Source organism: Harpegnathos saltator, unplaced genomic scaffold, assembly GCF_003227715.2.
Source record: "Harpegnathos saltator strain DR-91 unplaced genomic scaffold, Hsal_v8.6 scaffold498, whole genome shotgun sequence".
Taxonomy (NCBI): Eukaryota; Metazoa; Arthropoda; class Insecta; order Hymenoptera; family Formicidae; genus Harpegnathos; species Harpegnathos saltator.
Window position 1 is genome coordinate 837,079 of NW_020230313.1, and position 18,685 is coordinate 855,763.

The 18,685-nt window shown below is 36.6% G+C and overlaps 1 protein-coding gene and 1 long non-coding RNA gene across 6 annotated transcripts; one reads left to right on the forward strand and one right to left on the reverse strand.

Moving 5' to 3' along the window:
• Positions 1-14: 14 nt before the first annotated feature.
• On the reverse strand, positions 15-5,455 carry LOC105181814 (uncharacterized). The gene is made up of 6 exons (XR_849659.3): positions 5,201-5,455; positions 4,852-5,082; positions 4,347-4,555; positions 2,726-2,808; positions 1,569-1,997; positions 15-752 (listed from the first exon to the last, which is right to left on the reverse strand). It is a non-coding gene; the product is annotated as an uncharacterized LOC105181814 (long non-coding RNA).
• Ask1 (apoptotic signal-regulating kinase 1) lies at positions 3,667-16,994 on the forward strand. 5 transcript variants are annotated; one of them, XM_011138821.3, is made up of 24 exons: positions 3,667-3,787; positions 4,152-4,286; positions 4,372-4,592; positions 4,894-5,088; positions 6,416-6,585; positions 6,739-6,907; positions 6,997-7,296; positions 7,439-7,692; positions 7,778-7,937; positions 8,238-8,591; positions 8,689-8,950; positions 9,030-9,167; positions 9,251-9,417; positions 9,507-9,602; positions 11,198-11,337; positions 11,412-11,567; positions 12,126-12,221; positions 12,950-13,062; positions 13,252-13,421; positions 13,507-13,771; positions 14,264-14,591; positions 14,720-14,870; positions 14,952-15,028; positions 15,103-16,994. In XM_011138821.3, exons 2-24 carry the CDS (start codon positions 4,250-4,252, stop codon positions 15,164-15,166), a joined length of 4,083 nt encoding a protein of 1,360 aa, XP_011137123.1. In that variant the 5' UTR covers positions 3,667-3,787; positions 4,152-4,249; the 3' UTR covers positions 15,167-16,994. The 5 variants fall into 5 exon arrangements, 4 of the variants coding, with proteins under 4 accessions (XP_011137123.1, XP_019696307.1, XP_011137125.1 ...); XR_003113517.1 differs by having other exon boundaries at positions 3,679-3,996; positions 14,707-14,870; XM_011138823.3 differs by having other exon boundaries at positions 3,683-3,996.
• Positions 16,995-18,685: the final 1,691 nt, after the last annotated feature.

Genomic DNA, 18,685 nt, shown 5'->3' on the forward strand with positions numbered 1-18,685 from the left:
TCGTCAGGAAGGATATCTCGATGCCTCAAAGTCAGCATCCTGTCGAACTCATCTTCAAATTAGCCAAAAAGCACGACTTCCGCAGTTAGTTGCACCTCCAAGAAACACAATTCGCCGAGAAAGCCTTTTTTATTCTCGAATTTATTCTCGAAGTTTACCGTCAGAGTAACCGCCAGACAACGAGAAAAATGGCTGGTCGACACACAATGGCTGTCTTCCAGGCGTCTGCTCCAGCGGCTCGAACGGCTGGCTATTCTTACCACGAAATTCCTCAAGTGGATCTTGTCGCTCTTGCTAGTTTCCTGGCAACTCTCGCTCAGCTGCCGACTGAATCGCTCCTCTACTGTGGTTTCTGTCGGTGTCGGTGAACACAGCGCGCCTGGCGAACCGCTAGGACACGTACACGTCTCCGCACGCGCGCGTGTCGCGCAACCGACGACGTCGCAAACGTGAAAATCGCTCGTCGTATGTACATATCGATGTACGTACGTGCACAGGTGATGGGCAACGTATGCGACGATATGGGCCTCGTACGTGACAGGCACGACGAGTGGGCGTGACGTGTACGTACACGCGTTACACGCATTCCTTGACCGGTTTCTACACCGCGAGGCTCCCCGAGGATCAGGCGAGTATCTCGCCTAAGATAGACTACCTTCCGCCGATCCGAAATTGCGTTCTCTGTTGCTTTTTCTCCTCGCTCGTATCCGCCGAGCGACGAACCGTTCCGAGCAAACGCCACCGACGAAAACCTAAATAGTGAATAATGACGTATTATTTATCGCTATTACTAGGATTAATCCCGGCAAAATAATTATTTATGTATAAGATAATGTACCGCGAATATACTGCGAGTATACGAAGATCCCCAACAAATGATTGAGCGTCGTCATTTTCGCGATTGATTGAAGATGTTAAAAATATTTCTTTACTTCCGTCTTATGTGTGTATACTTCTCGTTTATAATACCAAGCTGTTTCTCGCCTTTACACACTGTTCCGAACAATTAGGCCAGAGCTGGAGACCATCTGTACATTTCGGGCGAATGTCCCCCTGCCGAGGTGACGATCGCGGTGCGTTCAGGTCCGTCGCTGTATAAGAAATCAGCTGAAGCGCACCCTCGCTTATTTATATATATATATATATGTATGAAACACATAACATATATATTTTAAAGTGATTATTAAACGAGGAAAAAATTTTAATGATAATACGACGCGAGGGTGCGCTCCAGCTGATTTCTTATACAGCGACGGACCTGAATGCATCGCGATCGTCGCCTCGGCCGCTGAGCGCGGAGCGGTGGCAAGGGGACGGTGGGTGTCACCTCTTGTTTGAATTTCGCCCGAAATGTCGCAGATCGTCTCCAGCTCTGAATTAGGCGATCGCATCCTCGAATACTCGAATCAATTGATATACGTATTGATAGTATAGGACAATAGGCTTTGAATAGGTTAAGCTAATATATTTGTATATTATAATTTCCGATACACACAACCTGGACATTCCAGTCCTTCATATTTGACGAAGAGAACTTTCAGCGCAGAGCTATCTATTGACTGCGATACCTCAGTAGTTTCGAGCAGCGTGTCGGCTGGCTCATGCGGTGCTGCTCCACGTGCGCAATGACGTGGTTTCACGTCGGTCGTGGGGCAGGCCAGTTCTCGGGGACCCCCTGGCGTAGGATAGCAGCGCGACGAGGAGGTTACTCGCATCATCTCCCCGCGTCTCAGCGGCTCTCCACGGCGTCCCCCGGCTGGCCTCCAATCGTCTTATGCACTCCTCTTGAAAGGGGAGCGCTGCGGAGTGGCCGCTCCGCGCATCACTGCGCCCCACTATTCTTCACGCACTCGCAAACCGCGTACATACGAACGCGACGCGCGCTCAGCTTCGCCACTGAACGCCACGTGGTCTCCTCCGAATGATTCTCTTCTCTGACTCTCAGCTGCGGTCTCCCGATGGTGCTTCGAGATTCGAATTTATTATCGTTTTTCGAGCTGCCGAGAGAGTTGCCTGATATCAATAGAAGCGTCAATACGCGACAATGTCTATTTTACAGTGTTGAGCGATTGGTGGAAATGCGTCTCGACGCAAATGCGAATGCGAGAGAGAATGCGAGAGAAGAGTGTTTTTATTTATGTATTCGGTAGATTCTGCGTGAGCCAAACACGCGCTGTACAGACGGATGCGTCAAATTTGTTCGGTTCGATCGCACTCGCAATGAGACGACCTTGGCGCGACTCGGCGGTCGTTCTCGTCGTCGTTTCATGAGGTAGAATAGCTGACGTATCGATTGTGCGAGCCAGAGGATACGTCTCATAAATGCCACTTGGAGGTCTGGTCGTATGCGCGCCGGACAACGTCGATGTATCCGATTATACACACGCGCGCGCGCGGGAGACGATTGCTGTAGGCATACGCATCTGAGATGCTCGTGACTCTTTCGCGCTTCTGACAACCTATTCACGCGGAGTTCATTGGTACGTTTCCACAAAGCTCCGTGCTGTAGCACCCGGCCTGAACGAATGCGAATGACCCACAAACTTGTTACTCTCCTTTCCTGACTTGCAGTGACTGTCTAAACATTCATGGTCTCCCAGTAGAGAGTCGACTCTAGTCGATCGACAAAAGTATTTTGCAATCGCTCAGATGCTGAAGAGACTTCCGTCGCGCCAAGGAGACTTTCACACAAAGAGCAAAATTTGACTCGAGAAACTGTACTTACGTAATTATTCTGTTTCACTTAGTCTTCTTCGAAATTTATTTTTCTGCGTCGAGATGTAAATCCTGTCGCTGTCTCTGCCATTTCTAAAACACGAAAGCCACTTCGTTGGCTAAGAGACATTTACAAATTGCCTGCGTGGCTTTTATGATTTTTTTTCGTCGTCGATGAAGAACGTGTCGGAAATAGAGAAAGGGACAGAGAATTTTTCCTCTTTTATTTGTGGAAATAGACGGAAACTGCAATGATGATCAGATTTAGTTGTACGAAGAAACTCGAAGGAAGTATAAAGCCGGGGAAGTTATATCCTTGAAAATTAACGTATGCATTTTACGACTGTAAAGTTTAATATAACCGAGTCCGCGACATGGATTAGTAATAACGTCGTTCGATGCGTGTGTTGGATATTTCACTTCTCTCGACTGCGCCTATAAATGTATATGTCAAGGACTTCCTATTAACCCGGACGATTGCGCTAATAAAATGATTGATGGTGGCTTTAAAGGAATGAGAGAAATCAGGCACGCGCGTGCGAAGGTCTCTTATACATGTGCGATAATTATTATCTGTCGTAAATTTGGATTATGCATATAAATCATGCATCAGTTAAGATATTTGCCAAGTAATTGCTTGTGAATTAACTAACTGAAATATATCTGCAAAATTATATTTTTATGATTTTATCTCTGATATTCTGTGTAACACACAATGCGTAACAAAATTTTTTTAAGAAGAAAGAAATAGTATTACGTCGCGTATAGACGGCAATACGTGCCGTGTCTTTTTAATACGCCTTAATATTCTTATGTAAATGACTCAATGCCATTCAAGCACGCATCTCGTCGGCTAACGTTAAGCGTTCGTGCGGTCAGAGTCTCGATGCGATTTGCTCTATCTTGAGGGAGTCTATTTTTATACCGGCTGAGCGCGACTGATCTCGCTGCCATCTGTGAAGCGGCACGAAATGCTACACGCGAGCCAGGATACTTGGTATACGACCTCGACTCCGGATTTGTGTAGTCTAGAAGAAATGGATGGTAGTTTCTATAATGTGCACGACAAGAGGTATTTTTTTGCGTACGTTTATTGCGTCGCACCGTGTTTATTAATTGTCAGTTGTCGTTACACGATATGCGAGGAGATTTGCGTTGCTTCATGATCATTGTGTGCATCAGTGCCATGAGATGTTATTGCTTTTATATCTTTATTATACCTTGTTTTATTTTTGTGCGGTCTTGTAAGAACGGACACAATGATTTCCTCAATGAGTGCTGGTATGTTGAAAACGCAAGCAGATAGTGATTTTGAGAAATCGGTACCTTGTGAAAAAATGACATTGTCAATATGCTTTTGTATTCAAGCAGGCGAATCTACTATGTCATTTGGATAGTATGTGAATTAGGATACACGTCTGTCACTTTATTTACAGGTATATATCGAGTTTAGTAGCAGAGTTTTCGGACTGTGTTAGAAAATAGAAATTCAAGAGAAACACCAGTGGTGTCTGACAGTGGAGTTTTATGCAACATGCCTTCTATTTGCGGCGATATGGGTGACATGGCTGGTAGTTATAAACTTCTGTTATTATCATATTATGTGTAATATAACAGCTGTGCAAACATACTCAGTATAATAACAATCGTGTGCAGCTGCTTCACAATCAGGTATCATGGAAGGTATTTCCAGTACAGACAGTATTGGGACACAGAGTGACATATCAGGACACACCACCGTGACAGGAAGACCGAGAATGGATGTAGCTTGTGTATTGGATTTGCAACAACCAGAACATCTTGCCCAGCGAAAGAGAGCGCTGGATGAGGTTAGACAAGCCTGCAATTTGGTCAATGCTAACATACATCATATTCAGGTACTGATACTTTTATATGAGTCAATAATTTGAATAATATCAAAGATTGTTTCCAAATATGCTTAACTTACAGTATTGTAGAGATATAAAATCTACTATAGTTTATTTATGTTAAATTAGCTTTAAATCATACTTGTTATATTATCTTAGGAAAATTAAATATATATTTAATATACTATACATTGTGATATATACAAACAATGTCTTTAATATATTTATATCATGCCGTACAAGAAATTTAAAAGAAATGTATACTTACACTCTGTGTTTCTTTTTATAATATTGTATGTACTTTTTACAGTTTGAGAAACTTGATTTTGGCGAGACTAATGTCTTGGATACTTTCTATAATGCTGATGTAGCAGTTGTAGATTTAAGTATCAAATTGCAACAATCTGCATTATTTTATCACCTTGGAGTCAGGGAAAGTTTTGGCATGAAGGAAAATATCTTGCTGTATAATGATGTGGACACAGAGGCTACGATTAGACTAAAGGTATGTGTATGTACTAAATTATATTCTTCATATATTTTTCAAAATTATAAATCAAAATTTACTTTATATCACGATTACTAAATTCTCAATATAGTAATAGTAAGCAAATTACCTTAGTTATTTCTGATTCGGGAAATGTGTTTTGTAGCAATGCTTTCAATTAAAGGTCTCATGAATAAATTGGTCATAGTGCAAATGACTATCTACTGTATACTACTACTATGACTGTATACTATTACTGTGCAGCACATTAAATGTTGTAGTTTTAAACTTGTTTTATATATTTGTAATAATGTTAAAAGAAATTACATATAATTGCTTGATAAAATTTCCTGACACGAAAAACTGTACCTGCTGCACAACTTTTTTTTTTTTATGTGTGATGTGAAAAATATATTAAATTTGATAAACAAGCATGTAAATGATTTTTTATATACATTAAAAGTTTATAGAAGTCTGTAATTAAGAAAAACGAGAACATTAAGAGGAATAAATATTTGTCACTAACTCTATTTATTATTAGGCATCATTGCCTTGAGTAAATCAATTGCTCAATCTGTTTTAAGAGTTATTTTGAACTTTTAATTATTAGTTGACAATTTACACAGTTACATTCTATTCGTTAATTTTAATTTTTGAGTAGTTTATCTTAAAAAATCTCGTGCAAATTTTGCATTTTTAATATGGCTATTGATAAATTTAAGTATACTACACACTGAACGACGCTCAGCACTGGACTGTGTCAAGCGCCAAAACGTGATCAGCGCGGTTTGATAAAACGGTATCCGTGTCTATCAGGCAAGCACCAAATATGTAATTCCGCCGTATATGGAGTAGAAAAACATGAGCTCATGCTCTTAATATAGCAGTTACTGTTGGTGCTAGCGGATCGTACGGAACTACGCGCAATCGCTCCTTACGATTTGTTACCGATACACGCGGATCTTATTTCCGATATTATTTTCCAATTATTAATTCTGTCATGATTGTTGTATTAAAGTAGTTTCTAAAACAGTTTGTAACATGTGAAAATGAAAAAGTGGGTGACATTTGCATACACATGCATGCTGAGAGAAATCAATGCAAAATATAAAATATAAATAATTATAAGACAATGAGTGGAGAATGGTGATATATTATGGCAATCTGATTAAATGAATAATTAATTAGTGCATTGTGTGTACTTGATGATAAAAAATATAAAATGTGCTACATAGGAAATACAAATGCTTTTCTCTACATGATTCGTCGATATCAATAAAGAAGTAATTTATATTTTAATCAGTAATATGATTTTTTTAAGTATTTACATAGACTATCTTTCTAGTTATCTTGTGGCAGCTATACATTTGTCTCGTACCGTGTCGTGGAATGTGGCTCATGTGTGGCTACTAATCCAGCAGCTAGCAGAATCACAGGCGAAGAAGCGATAGATCCCAAACAGCATCTCACTTTGAAACTCAAAAAACTGTTTCAAGATGTGGAAATACAATCCAAGTAAATAGATATAGAAATTTTCTTTTTATAACAGTTGCTTGTACAAGTAATAACTGAATGTTACTGTCATATATATTTTATTCTATTGAAAAGATTGAATAACTCTTGACATAGATAATTTAGTTGATGTTAACGTGAGAAGTTTAATTTCAGAGCGCACATGAAGGAAAAATTCCTGGCAGATTTGCGCAAAGCGCGTGAGACGTATTCTGGAGAGGAGCTCTCCAGAGCTTTAAATAATATGCGCAAACGTTTAGATGATCCAAATGTTTTGTCAGGAGAAGTTGTTCTGAATGTTCTTATTTCATTCCGAGAAATACAGGTAAGATAACGACAGACCGGCAATAATCGTGTATTATTAGAAACTGATATATATATATATATATTTACATTTATTTGAAAATATTTCAGGGTTATGACGCAATGGTACAATTGGTTGATGATTTGAGAACTATACCAACTCATAAGAATTATATAAATACTCCGGCTATTAGATATTTATATGCATTTGCTCTGAATCGGCGAAATAAAGAGGGTGATCGAGAAAGAGCGTTAAAAGTTATCGAGAAAGCATTGGAGAAGAAAGAGAATCATGTTCCTGATATGTTGTGTTTATGTGGCAGAATATACAAAGACATATTTGTAGAGAGTAGGCATACAGATCAGGAGAGTTTAAACAACGCGATCCACTGGTACAGGAAAGGTTTTGAGGTACAGTATTCATAGACGTAAGCTGTATTTTTATTTATTTAACTTTTGTTTTAAGTTTTTATTTATTTTATTTAAGTTTTAATTGTTTTGAAATATTATTATGGCATGTGTTATAGATATAACACATTATTGTTATATTTAGGTCCAACCTAACGAATACGCTGGTATAAATCTTGCTACTTTATTGGTCATAGCTGGTAATGAATTTTCCAAGAGTGAAGAATTGCAACACATAGGAATGGTATTGAACAATTTAATTGGCAAGAAAGGCAGTTTATCGAGTTTAAAAGATTACTGGGATGTGGCAACATTCTTTGAAATCAGCGTACTGGCAGAAGATTATTCAAAGGCTATACAAGCGGCTGAATATATGTTTAAATTGAAACCACCAAATTGGTAGGTACACAAGAAATAAAATTAGAAGATGGTTATTTATTCGACAAAAAACCATGAAATATATAGAAGTTATTCTAATCGACAGGTATCTGAAATCGACAATAGGCAATATATCACTGATAGACAGATTTCGTAAAAGGAACGAAGAAGCTGAAATTTCACCAGAGGAGCAAATATTTAGTTTTTGGATGGACTACTTTGTCGAAGCTACAAAGCCGGAGGTTGGCGACAGTATACGGTTTCCAGTAAGTTAATAAATGGAATCGTTCTACTGAGGATCCAGTTTCCAATTCGGGAGAGTATGGCTTATAGTTATGTGTTACCAATCCAGCTCTTACTACTGTACATTTTGGGTCAAAGTAAGAATAATATAAAACCGCTGTTAATGCAGCGTTTATGGATTCACTCTTAAAGATAAACTCTTAAATATAACTTTCCACTCTCTCTCTCTCTCTCTATCTCTCTCTCTCTCTCTCTCTTTCTCTTTCTATATAATTAATCTCATGGTAGAGACACCCAGTGTTACAACGTTTTTACCCTTTTAGATTCTAGTGTTGGAACCAACAAAGATTTTGATGCCAAGTTATGTGAACGTGAACCTAGGCGCGGAGGAGAAATCTATACAAATATGGAATTTGTGTTTGGATAACATGAAAAATAACTGCAAGCAAGTTCATGATTGGCTGTTTACCGCAAATATGATACGTAGCGTTAGCCTGTACAAAAGAGACGAGAGATGCCTTTTCTTGTATGTTCATCAAAACTCGGACGATTTTCAAATGTACTTGCCGTCAGTGCAATGTAGGCAACGATTTTACGATCTGATCTTGGAAATGACTAGAGATCAGGAAGGCATGGTTACAGATTTAGATGCCTACATGACTGACGATCGCATGAAGGTTTTTGCCAATTTTTACTATCGTTTTGATATTTCGGTGTACCTTAGCTATATTTTAAAAAAATTTTATGCTTTAACATATTTTCATATTTTTATAGTTTGAGTATGAATTGGATGATCAAAATAAGCGCATAATTCTCGGTAAAGGCACGTATGGTATAGTATATGCAGCACGTGATTTAAATACTCAAGTTAGAATTGCTGTAAAAGAAATACGTGAGCGGAATTTGGGAGATGTGCAGCCTCTGCACGAAGAAATTAAGCTACACAGTCAGTTGAGGCATAGGAATATCGTTCAGTATTTGGGTTCCGTAAGTGAGGATGGATATTTCAAAATTTTTATGGAACAAGTGCCTGGAGGTGAGAAAAAGATTAAAGTTTAATACATTTATAAACAAACGACAACTACTATCTACTTATCATGCTTTTATGGTTTTAGGGAGCTTGTCAGCTTTGCTGAGATCAAAGTGGGGTCCTTTAAAAGAAAATGAATCAACAATTTCGTATTATACTAAACAAATGTTGGAAGGTCTTAAATACCTCCATGATCAAAAAATAGTTCATAGAGATATAAAAGGCACGTCATTTCTCTTGCAGCATATAGAGCACCTCATTTTATATATTTTCGTACAAATTTTAAATGCACTTATTCATTTCTAGGTGACAATGTTTTAGTAAATACGTATAGTGGAGTTGTGAAAATTTCTGATTTTGGCATGTCGAAACGTTTGGCTGGTCTATGTCCGAGTACGGAAACATTTACCGGAACACTACAGTATATGGCACCAGAAGTTATTGACAAAGGTCAACGTGGCTACGGTGCGCCTGTAAGTTTGCGTTTGTAATTTCGAAATCTTCATGAGATCCGGTTGCCATATCATTATTATAATAACAGTCATTCAAACTTTGTCTCTAGGCGGACATTTGGTCTTTGGGTTGCACCATAGTTGAGATGGCAACTGGCAAACCTCCATTCATTGAACTAGGTTCTGCACAAGCAGCTGTTTTTAAGGTAAGTTTAAAATACATTATGCATTATATAAAAATTAGAAGATTTTGATTATAAAAAATAAACTGTAACTTTTATAAAAATAATAGTAACATTGTGGATCAGAAAAATATTACAGCTCGAAGTTTCGATGGCAAATCAGATGTAGATTTATTGTGGAAAATAGGCAAAATTCAACAAGCTGTAAGTCTAATAAGAATTATAATGATATAATTGAAAAATTATTTTTTAGTTTAAACTTTTTTGTTTTTCAAATATATTTTTGAATATAGCGTTTCCTTGTTTCTTACAGTACCGCACAGATGTAAATAAATATTTGCTAGATATTGAAATCTTTTGTGAAGTTTACATATATTAAGTTCTATTGTGTAAATGATAAAGCACATATAACTAACGATTATATCCCTTGAAAGAATAAACTTGCTTTCTTAATTTACATATTTGTACAATGATTGATGATGATTGATTTTTTCATATTTTTGAATTTTAAAAGCCCATAAAGTGAATGAATTGATGTACAATATTTGTTAAAAATGTATAGAACGATTAAAGTTCTTTTTTAAAAAACATTTGTTACATACTTGATAAAGTTAAAATTTCAATGAAAAAATAAATGATAATATATTGAATAGCTGCCATTTTCTATTTATATTTTGACAGAAAATGATGGTAAAATTATTATGTTGATTAAAAACTAGAAACTTGTATTCGCATAACATTTTTTGGATTGTTTGAATGGTTGCCAAAATTAGAGTTCAATGAATTTTGTTTATTTTCTAGAATAAAATGAAAAAAACTTCTGATTTGTTGTTGAATAATGCTATTTGTAGCTATAAATATTCAAATGACAAGCCGTAAAATTTTAAAGCAAAAGAGTCTTTTAACTTGCTGTTGAATCGTAAAAGTTAAAAAATAAAATGATGTCTTACCAGTTATTGAGTCCTGATATATAGTAAAGGAAGAGTTTTGCAAAAGTGAAAATAACATTAAAACGAATGTGCTAAGAAAAATTCAAGAAAACAATTCATGGTTATTGATACGATAGATTTCTAGTAGAGATTCGAACCCTGAAGTGTCTGTATTAAAGATTCTTAGCCGAGGCTCGAACCTTTAAATACCGGCATTACAGAATTTCAACCCGAAACTCGAGCCAGTAAATACCGGCATTACAGATTTGAACTAGAAATCCATCGAAATATCACATTACGGATTTTAGCCGGAACTTAAACCCTCAAATATCGACATTATAAATTTAGCCGAGATTCGAATCTTCAACAAAATGTCCCATGGGAAGTTGCTGAAACTAATCAGCTGTCATTTTTAAATGTATTCAGTTATTATAAAAATAAAAATTGCATTGAAAAGAGGGAAGTTTGCAGTTTTTAATGGGTATAAATAAAATTTTAAAAAATGTTAGTAAAAAGTATTAGTTTATTCTCTTAGTAAAAAATACGCTAATAATTAAATAAGTTGGTAATGAACATTCTGGAAGTGCGCGCCATTTGAATTTATACAAAATTCAATTAGTATTAAATATATGTCATGTGTTAATTTCTAAATTACCAATTTGTACTTTAAATAAATATATAATTTTGCAGGTGGGGTATTATAAAATACATCCTGAGATACCATCAGAATTATCAGAGAGAGCAAAATCGTTTATATTGCGTTGTTTTGAACCAAATCCAGATATAAGAGCGACTGCGGCAGAACTGTTGGAAGATCCATTTCTTAATGAGTACGTAATCTTAAAGTACTGTATTATTCTCTGATAAATTTTAAAAGGTATATGTTTAGAATGTTTACTTGTAGGAAAAAGAAAAGCAGCAGGTTGGCCGCACCACCAGACTTCAGCAGAAGTATATCAGTTCCTGCAGACAGATTAGAACGTTTGGGGAAATGTGACAAAACGAACAATAATCACATAGTTGCTGCTGCACCTATGCAGACATCTCAGTCAGACGATAGGTATTATAAAATGTTTATTTTTTATATGATCTACCATTTTGTATGAGTATTCTTGTAATAGTCTGTAATATCTTTGCCTTTGTTTCATCATATTGCATTCTCATGCACTTTATTCCATTTATATTAAGCTTTATATTTGTCAATTTCATATTTTATTGTTACTGGGTAATTATCAAATCCATATTGAAACTAGGAAATGACATTTGTAGAAATCGATTGCTTTTATGTGACACTGTTATGAGCAAAAAGGTACAAGGTAAAATAGAATTTATGCTTCTCATCATTCCATGAACGTTTCCATGAACGTGAACGTGAAAATATTTTTGCTAAATTTAGTTTGGATCATCGATCGTTTGTACTAAAATTTTTGTGGAAATAATGGACTGTGGTGAGAAAAATGTTTTATGCTTTATTTGATATAAACAATGCTTTACAATACTACATGACAAGTACAATGCAAGAATATAAAGAGTACTTTATTCTAAGAGTAAAAGAGTACTAAGTATTCTGTTGTATGATTGCATGTTGCGAATTGTAATTATAAAATGTTAAATTTAGTGGAGGGTTGACGAAGTCAAGCCCATTGAGGGAACGCAGTCCGGCCCATCTATTGTCTCCCATCAGCATGCCTACTGCAACCCTCTCTTTTAACAGGTATGGTTTTAACTTCGTAATTTGTTTATGCAGCAAAAAAGGAATATAACTGAAGATGCAGTTTACTTATTGGACATATTGGATAGTTTGCAGACACGAAATATAGTAAAACAAGATCATATATATGATAAACCACATACCATTAATATTAAATGTGTACAATGCTTAATTTAAATAGCTATCTATTTAAATAGCTTATTTTGTATGTATAAAAACATCTGCAATATATTTTACGCTATTAAATGTTTTCATGCTACATGGTATTTCCAGAAACATGTTGATATCTGTCATTAATACATTGTGTACTGTATATGTATTCTGACGTAGTTGCTTTGCTATACGTAAATTAATTAATTATTATACATAACAAATATATGCTATAAAGTATATGAACGCGGTTAATTAGAGCATAATGTACACAAGTAAAATAGCCCAGTAACATCTAACGTCCAATCCCAAAATTACAGCTTTCTATATAATCGTCTTTAAATAACAATTTATATCCCGAAAATGGGCGGACCATTTAGATCGTTTCGATTTATACACGTTATATATATTAAATATAATAAATATTTAAAACACGCAGAATCGTGTTTTACGTCCTTAATAATAGCGATGTGATTTATATTTGTGCCTTTTGTATTCAACGGTATCGATTGAACAATTGAACGTTTTATCTTTAATATGTAACACATAAGACTAATTTATTGTGTTTTATGTCCTCTTAGTACAATAGGCAATACTCCATCAATAGAAACTAGTGAAAGTGATGCAACGGGAGCCTCGATAACTCGGAGAAGTTCGTCTGGTGGACTGTTATCGCCGGAAGTGGAATTAGGAGGTAAATATATTATCATCAATATTCATGAAAGAAATAATCAAGAATTATTTATAACACAAATCAATTATGCCGCGTCAAAGAAGTTATATCATATAGTCATAATCAAATTACTCGTCTATCTCAAACTTTATCTCAGACTTTATCCAAAATAATTATTTATTATGTACTTACTGGAAATTATGATAACAGGACAGCCGGGACAAAAGTCTGGGGAAGAACAAGAAGGTTTTTATTTATTGAAAAAGGATAGTCAAAGGCGTATGACGTTAACGAGAGTTCTCAATCAGGATGAAGCAAAAATCTGTGAAGTTTGGATGAGAGGTATACATCAAGCGGAAGGACAAACTGTGTTGCAAATGGTACTTGCATTGTTGTTTTGGCATTGCATTATTACATCTTACACAATTGTATCGATGTATATTTTATTATTTATTCCAATATCAGAGTCATCTAGTGCTGCTTATGCGCGGTTTAAGAGATTATATCGCGGAGCAAAATCAAGATGTGATAGTGACTTCTATTCGAACACTAAAAGAGGAGTTGGATTTCGATTCGACAGCTATTAATCACCTGCACCTGGCTATTTACTTGTTTCAAACAGCGGTAAACGAAGTCCTCAGAATGCATAGCATAAAGCCACATTGGATGTTCGCCTTGGATAACTTGGTGAGGAACGCTGTTCAAGCTGCCATCACAGTGTTATCACCCGGTGAGTATCATTTCTCAACGAAATAAATACGAACACATGTATCCAGTGAGTAAGTTTTTATTCGAGGAATGTGAGCAAAAACTACATGTTGTATGCTCAGAAAGATCGTTCCCTTAAACGGATTAACTTCTTACACATATATATTATCCGATACATGAACCAGATGTGTAACGTGTATATACATGATACTCTCAAGTGTAGCACACGTGGGGATTGAGTACGTTATCGTGTCAACTCTAAAAATATCTCGAAGGAAAGTCATCACCAATAATAAGGGGTCTCTTATGAACGTTGAGTTCAGTTCAGTGAGAGTGTTACCACACTCTGCTTGAGTTCACACATCTGGTTTAGGTAGATTTCATTAAAAACCAATAGACGTACGTGTATCTTTCGATTAATTATAATTGCGTATACATGTGAACGTAATCGTAGTCTCATGAGAAATAGTGTTACTTTGAAAAGTGTGTTTTATGTTGGAAATTATATGTCCAGAATTAGGAGCTAATTTATTGGGACAAGAACGGGTGCAACCTGGTGGGCAAGTCCCCGAGGAAGGCTCCACGTCGGGTGTATCGACGGTAAACTCTGTAAAATCTCCGAAAACTGGCGATTCTATCGATAATAAGTACTGGAAGGAGTACAGGGATCAAATGGGAGCACTAAAGATGGAAAATATGCGGTTACTTCAGGAATTGATAGAGAGCCAAAAGTCGTATCAATCATTGCTGCAACAAGTTCTGGAAGAACAGAGAGTTCAAGTTGGTACATTAACGCATCTGTGCGAAAATATCAATAGGAAAGCAGGGAGACAGGAAATAGGGTACGAAGCACCGTTGTTTTATTTATTGCAACATATACTACCTCAATGTTAATAAAATTTAAATTAACATAAAATTATGTGCAGTGTCCGTTATAATCATGAAAGTAAATTTTAGATGTAATTTACAGCAGTTACGATACGTGCGATTCCGGAAACGTATCTCAACAACCGGAGAGGTTAACAACTACGGACATACGTAACAGTAATAATACACATCCTGATACAGCTCTCATCGATTGGTTACGAAATCTGCAGATAGACGAGGCATCAATCGACAGGGTAAGTAAGCTTATTCACTGTTCTTTTTCGTGTTAAATTCGTTTCCACGAGAACCGTATCAATCATTTTTATCGTTTTTAGTTCCTATATGAGGAATATGTATTGGAAGATATTTTGGATCATATTACACGGGACGATCTCCGCAGATTGAATTTGAGGTAACTAAAATTGTGCTCCTAATGTTTAACAATGACAAAACGTGCAGGTAACACTGTTATACGCACTATTCTAGGGGAGGAATTGAAATCAGGATATGGCAAGCTATACTGAGACATCGGGAGAATAATGGGAATTAAATTGTGTAGATTACAGTCACAATCTTCCGTCGATGTTAACGGCAAGCTGTTACTAATTGTTAATAGTCGAGATTTAAAGCAGGGTAAGATATTCGTCGCCATAATAAACCGCCACAAAAGATAAAAATGTAATGATCTAAATCGATCATATCGTAATATTAAGCATATAAATTAGGCCTCTATAGAGAGTTTCTTCCGTGACACAGTATAACACACCGATTCTCTTTATAGTTCCTACGTGTAGGTTAATATTGTTTTTTATAGAGGAATTCTATATATATAACACAAATCTGTGAATGATGATTTATATTAACGAAACGTATTATATCCTTTACTGTTTTTGTCACAGATTTTAATTATTTTGCCAAAGTTCCATGATATCAGGATGTAAAAAGACCAATATTTATATGTATGAAATGGATTTCATGCATGTCACATTGTACCGTTGTAAAAAGATTCTCAGTTCGAATTTCGAAATTTGATTTTTACAAATTTAAATATTACTGCATCACGTTGTGGATGAATACTGCATTACTGCATTACAGTATCGATAAAACGGTCAAATAAATAATAAAGAAGTCATACATGCAACTTGTCAATAACGCAATAATATTTGATATTATGCTTTATTTTAAAACATTGATGTCCCAAAGGAAAAAAAAACAAATGCTTCCGGATAATTGCTCCAATTGACACAAATAATAGATCACTTTACGAGATATATATTTACTGCACTAAATAATACGTATAAATGGAACTATTTATGAAAGAAGAGAAAAGAACTGTAGGATTGCATTAGATAAACTGTCAGTGAAAAATTTTGATTAAAATGGATTGATTAAAATGCGTGTTTTCATGCAAAATTTCTAAATACTACAAATACTAAATATAGAAAAATTGTTATATAACGTTTAATCTCTACACATCTTCACAAATGGGGACGCAATTATTTATAGTGCCTTATCAAACTGGCTCTAGTACAAGAAAAGATATTTATTATATAGAATTAATATGTATTTATACTTATATATTCTCGACGATGCAAAACATTTTCCGTCGAAATTTTATGTTCGAGAGGAATGATAATTTACTTGTCCACGCCACAACAACAGGCATGTCTTCCCAGTATAGAGATATTAATCGAATGTTTTCGTTGTAAATAGTGTTCTTTTTATAGTTTATAAACGCTTTACATTCTTTCGTTTTTTGCCGGACGATTTCGATTAGATGCAGCGTTTCTTCCAGATTTTGTAGATACGACTTTTTATATATACAGCAAATCTCTCTTCTATGCGATATTGTAAAGGAAGGAAAAGATCGATATTTTCTCTGCGATGCACAATATATATACAGTTTGTACAGTTTGATTTTTAATATGTTTTATGTGCAATCGAACTGAATTTGCGCAATTATTTGATCCTAAATGCTCTCGGCTAATTGTTTTCTAGAAATCAATGTCATTATTGTCATTGAAGTTATTGTCTCAGTAATATATTTGCTCGATGCAGTTCGACTATTCACACACTAACATAGAATTACATGATCTAATGACTGACAAGAATTAATTTGATAAAAGATATTTTCATGTAATACTAATATATTAAATAACAGAGCCTATTGTAATTGTTCGTGTATTGGTGCTTGTTCTCGAGTATTTTGACTGAAGCAATCCTGCAAATCTGTGCATAAATCTGTTTACAACTATCGAGGAAATAAACTTTGGAACAAGTAGCCAATGTTATTGTTGAATATTTTTCACTCACCTTTAAAGCAGAATTAATTATTGTTGCTCGCATATGCGATCGTTTGTAATAAAGGTATGAACAAATGTCTATGTTATTATTTGCCGTAGCTGCCCGAGAAATTTCAAGTATGGAAAAACATACATACGTGTATAATTTATATCATTTAATCGTAACGTTATATATTTCTCCGTTATCTCCAACAATTTTCTTTTTCGGCTGGCGAATTTTGCGAATCCGTCATCCGTAATTGAAATTGGGCGACGGGCAACGGGGCGGAAAGACGATGTTTTCGGGGGAAACGGCAATAGGGGAGAAGATGAGTACGTGATCGGCTTCGAGCGTGATATTCTTCTCCGTAGGTAACTACCTCATAGAAATCGTGTCATTGATATGGATGAGGCGTCCTCTTCGTCCCGTCGTGATGCCCCGTTTAAAAGATAAGTCAAATAGATTCGCAACTCGTCGGAGGGTACCGCTTTTCACTCAGCTTGCCGACTAAGGTTTCTTTGTCATGCCGATCGATATCTCAGAAAGTCAATCGCGACTCAAATAGCGAGAGATAGCATTTATCGCCACCTTTTACTCTCTCGCGCTAAACTGAAAGAATGAGAACGCGTTACCGCGATCTCTTTCTCTTTTACAAAACCGTATTACTTTTCGCGGCAGGAAAACAGACCGGAAAGATTGTCAAATAGAAAAATACCTCGAAGGGAGAAGTTCTTCTCTTCGTTGAATTTTTCATCGAATTTCTGATAATGTTAAACTTGTGCGAAAGAATCATCGAGACGCGAAAAGTAGCAGGACACGTGACATCATCATTACGGGATGTTTATCAGTATATTTCCATCGAGCCGAATGCAAAATTCCACCTCTGTATTTCACAGCGGAAGAGAGCAGCGGGCACAGCTATCGAAGCTGCTCGTTGAGCGAAGAATATGAAATTACTCGGAAATTTTATGTGCCAAGAAAGAGGAAGACCGCGCGTCGAGCAGCTGCACGCGAAGCAAATTGCGAAAGTTTCCAATCTGTTGGCACTCGCCGAGCATTAAAACGCTGGTCAAAGCCCTCAGGTGGCAGCGGTACAAAAAGTTTCTATCGGTCACTCGTGCGGAGACACACGCGTGCACGGCGCAGCGCAGTCAAAATGCCATTGCCTCACCTTTGTTGTTGCGTTGCATTTGCGCGCGAGCAATCTACGCACGGCCACGGCCGGCGTATGAAATATTCAGAGTGGCCCGAACGTTAACCGGTGACCACTTTGGTTTGCCTCCTTTGTGCGGCCGTTCATGAGGGGTGCATCTGCATGCAGATCGATCCTGCATCTAGAAACCGGCTTATCCGCTCTCGCATAGAGATAATACGCCCCCGTTCGTTTGGTATTCTAAAAAGCGGCCGACCCTTTGCCTCTCCTTGTCATGCAATATTCAAAATTTCGCGAGCCACGCGAAACGCGCGCCGAACGAGCGCCGTGGATTCGCGTGGACGACGTTTCGATTAAAACAGTGGCCACTCGGCGTGTAGATGGGGATTGCGTGTGCCGATGAGAGAGGGTTTTAACGAAACGGATCGTCGTGCGTTCGTCCTTTCGCCGTTTTTGCATTCTCACTCGTAAGGCGCGCGCATTTGAGCGCATTTGAGTTGAGGCGTACGATTTCTTGGAGTCTGTCGAGAACGATCAAACATTTGTTTTTTTTCTGTAATTTTGTATGAATTACGAAACTGAAAATTAATATTGTGTGTGTCGTAGCACATAATTCGGCAGCTCGTCGGCGTT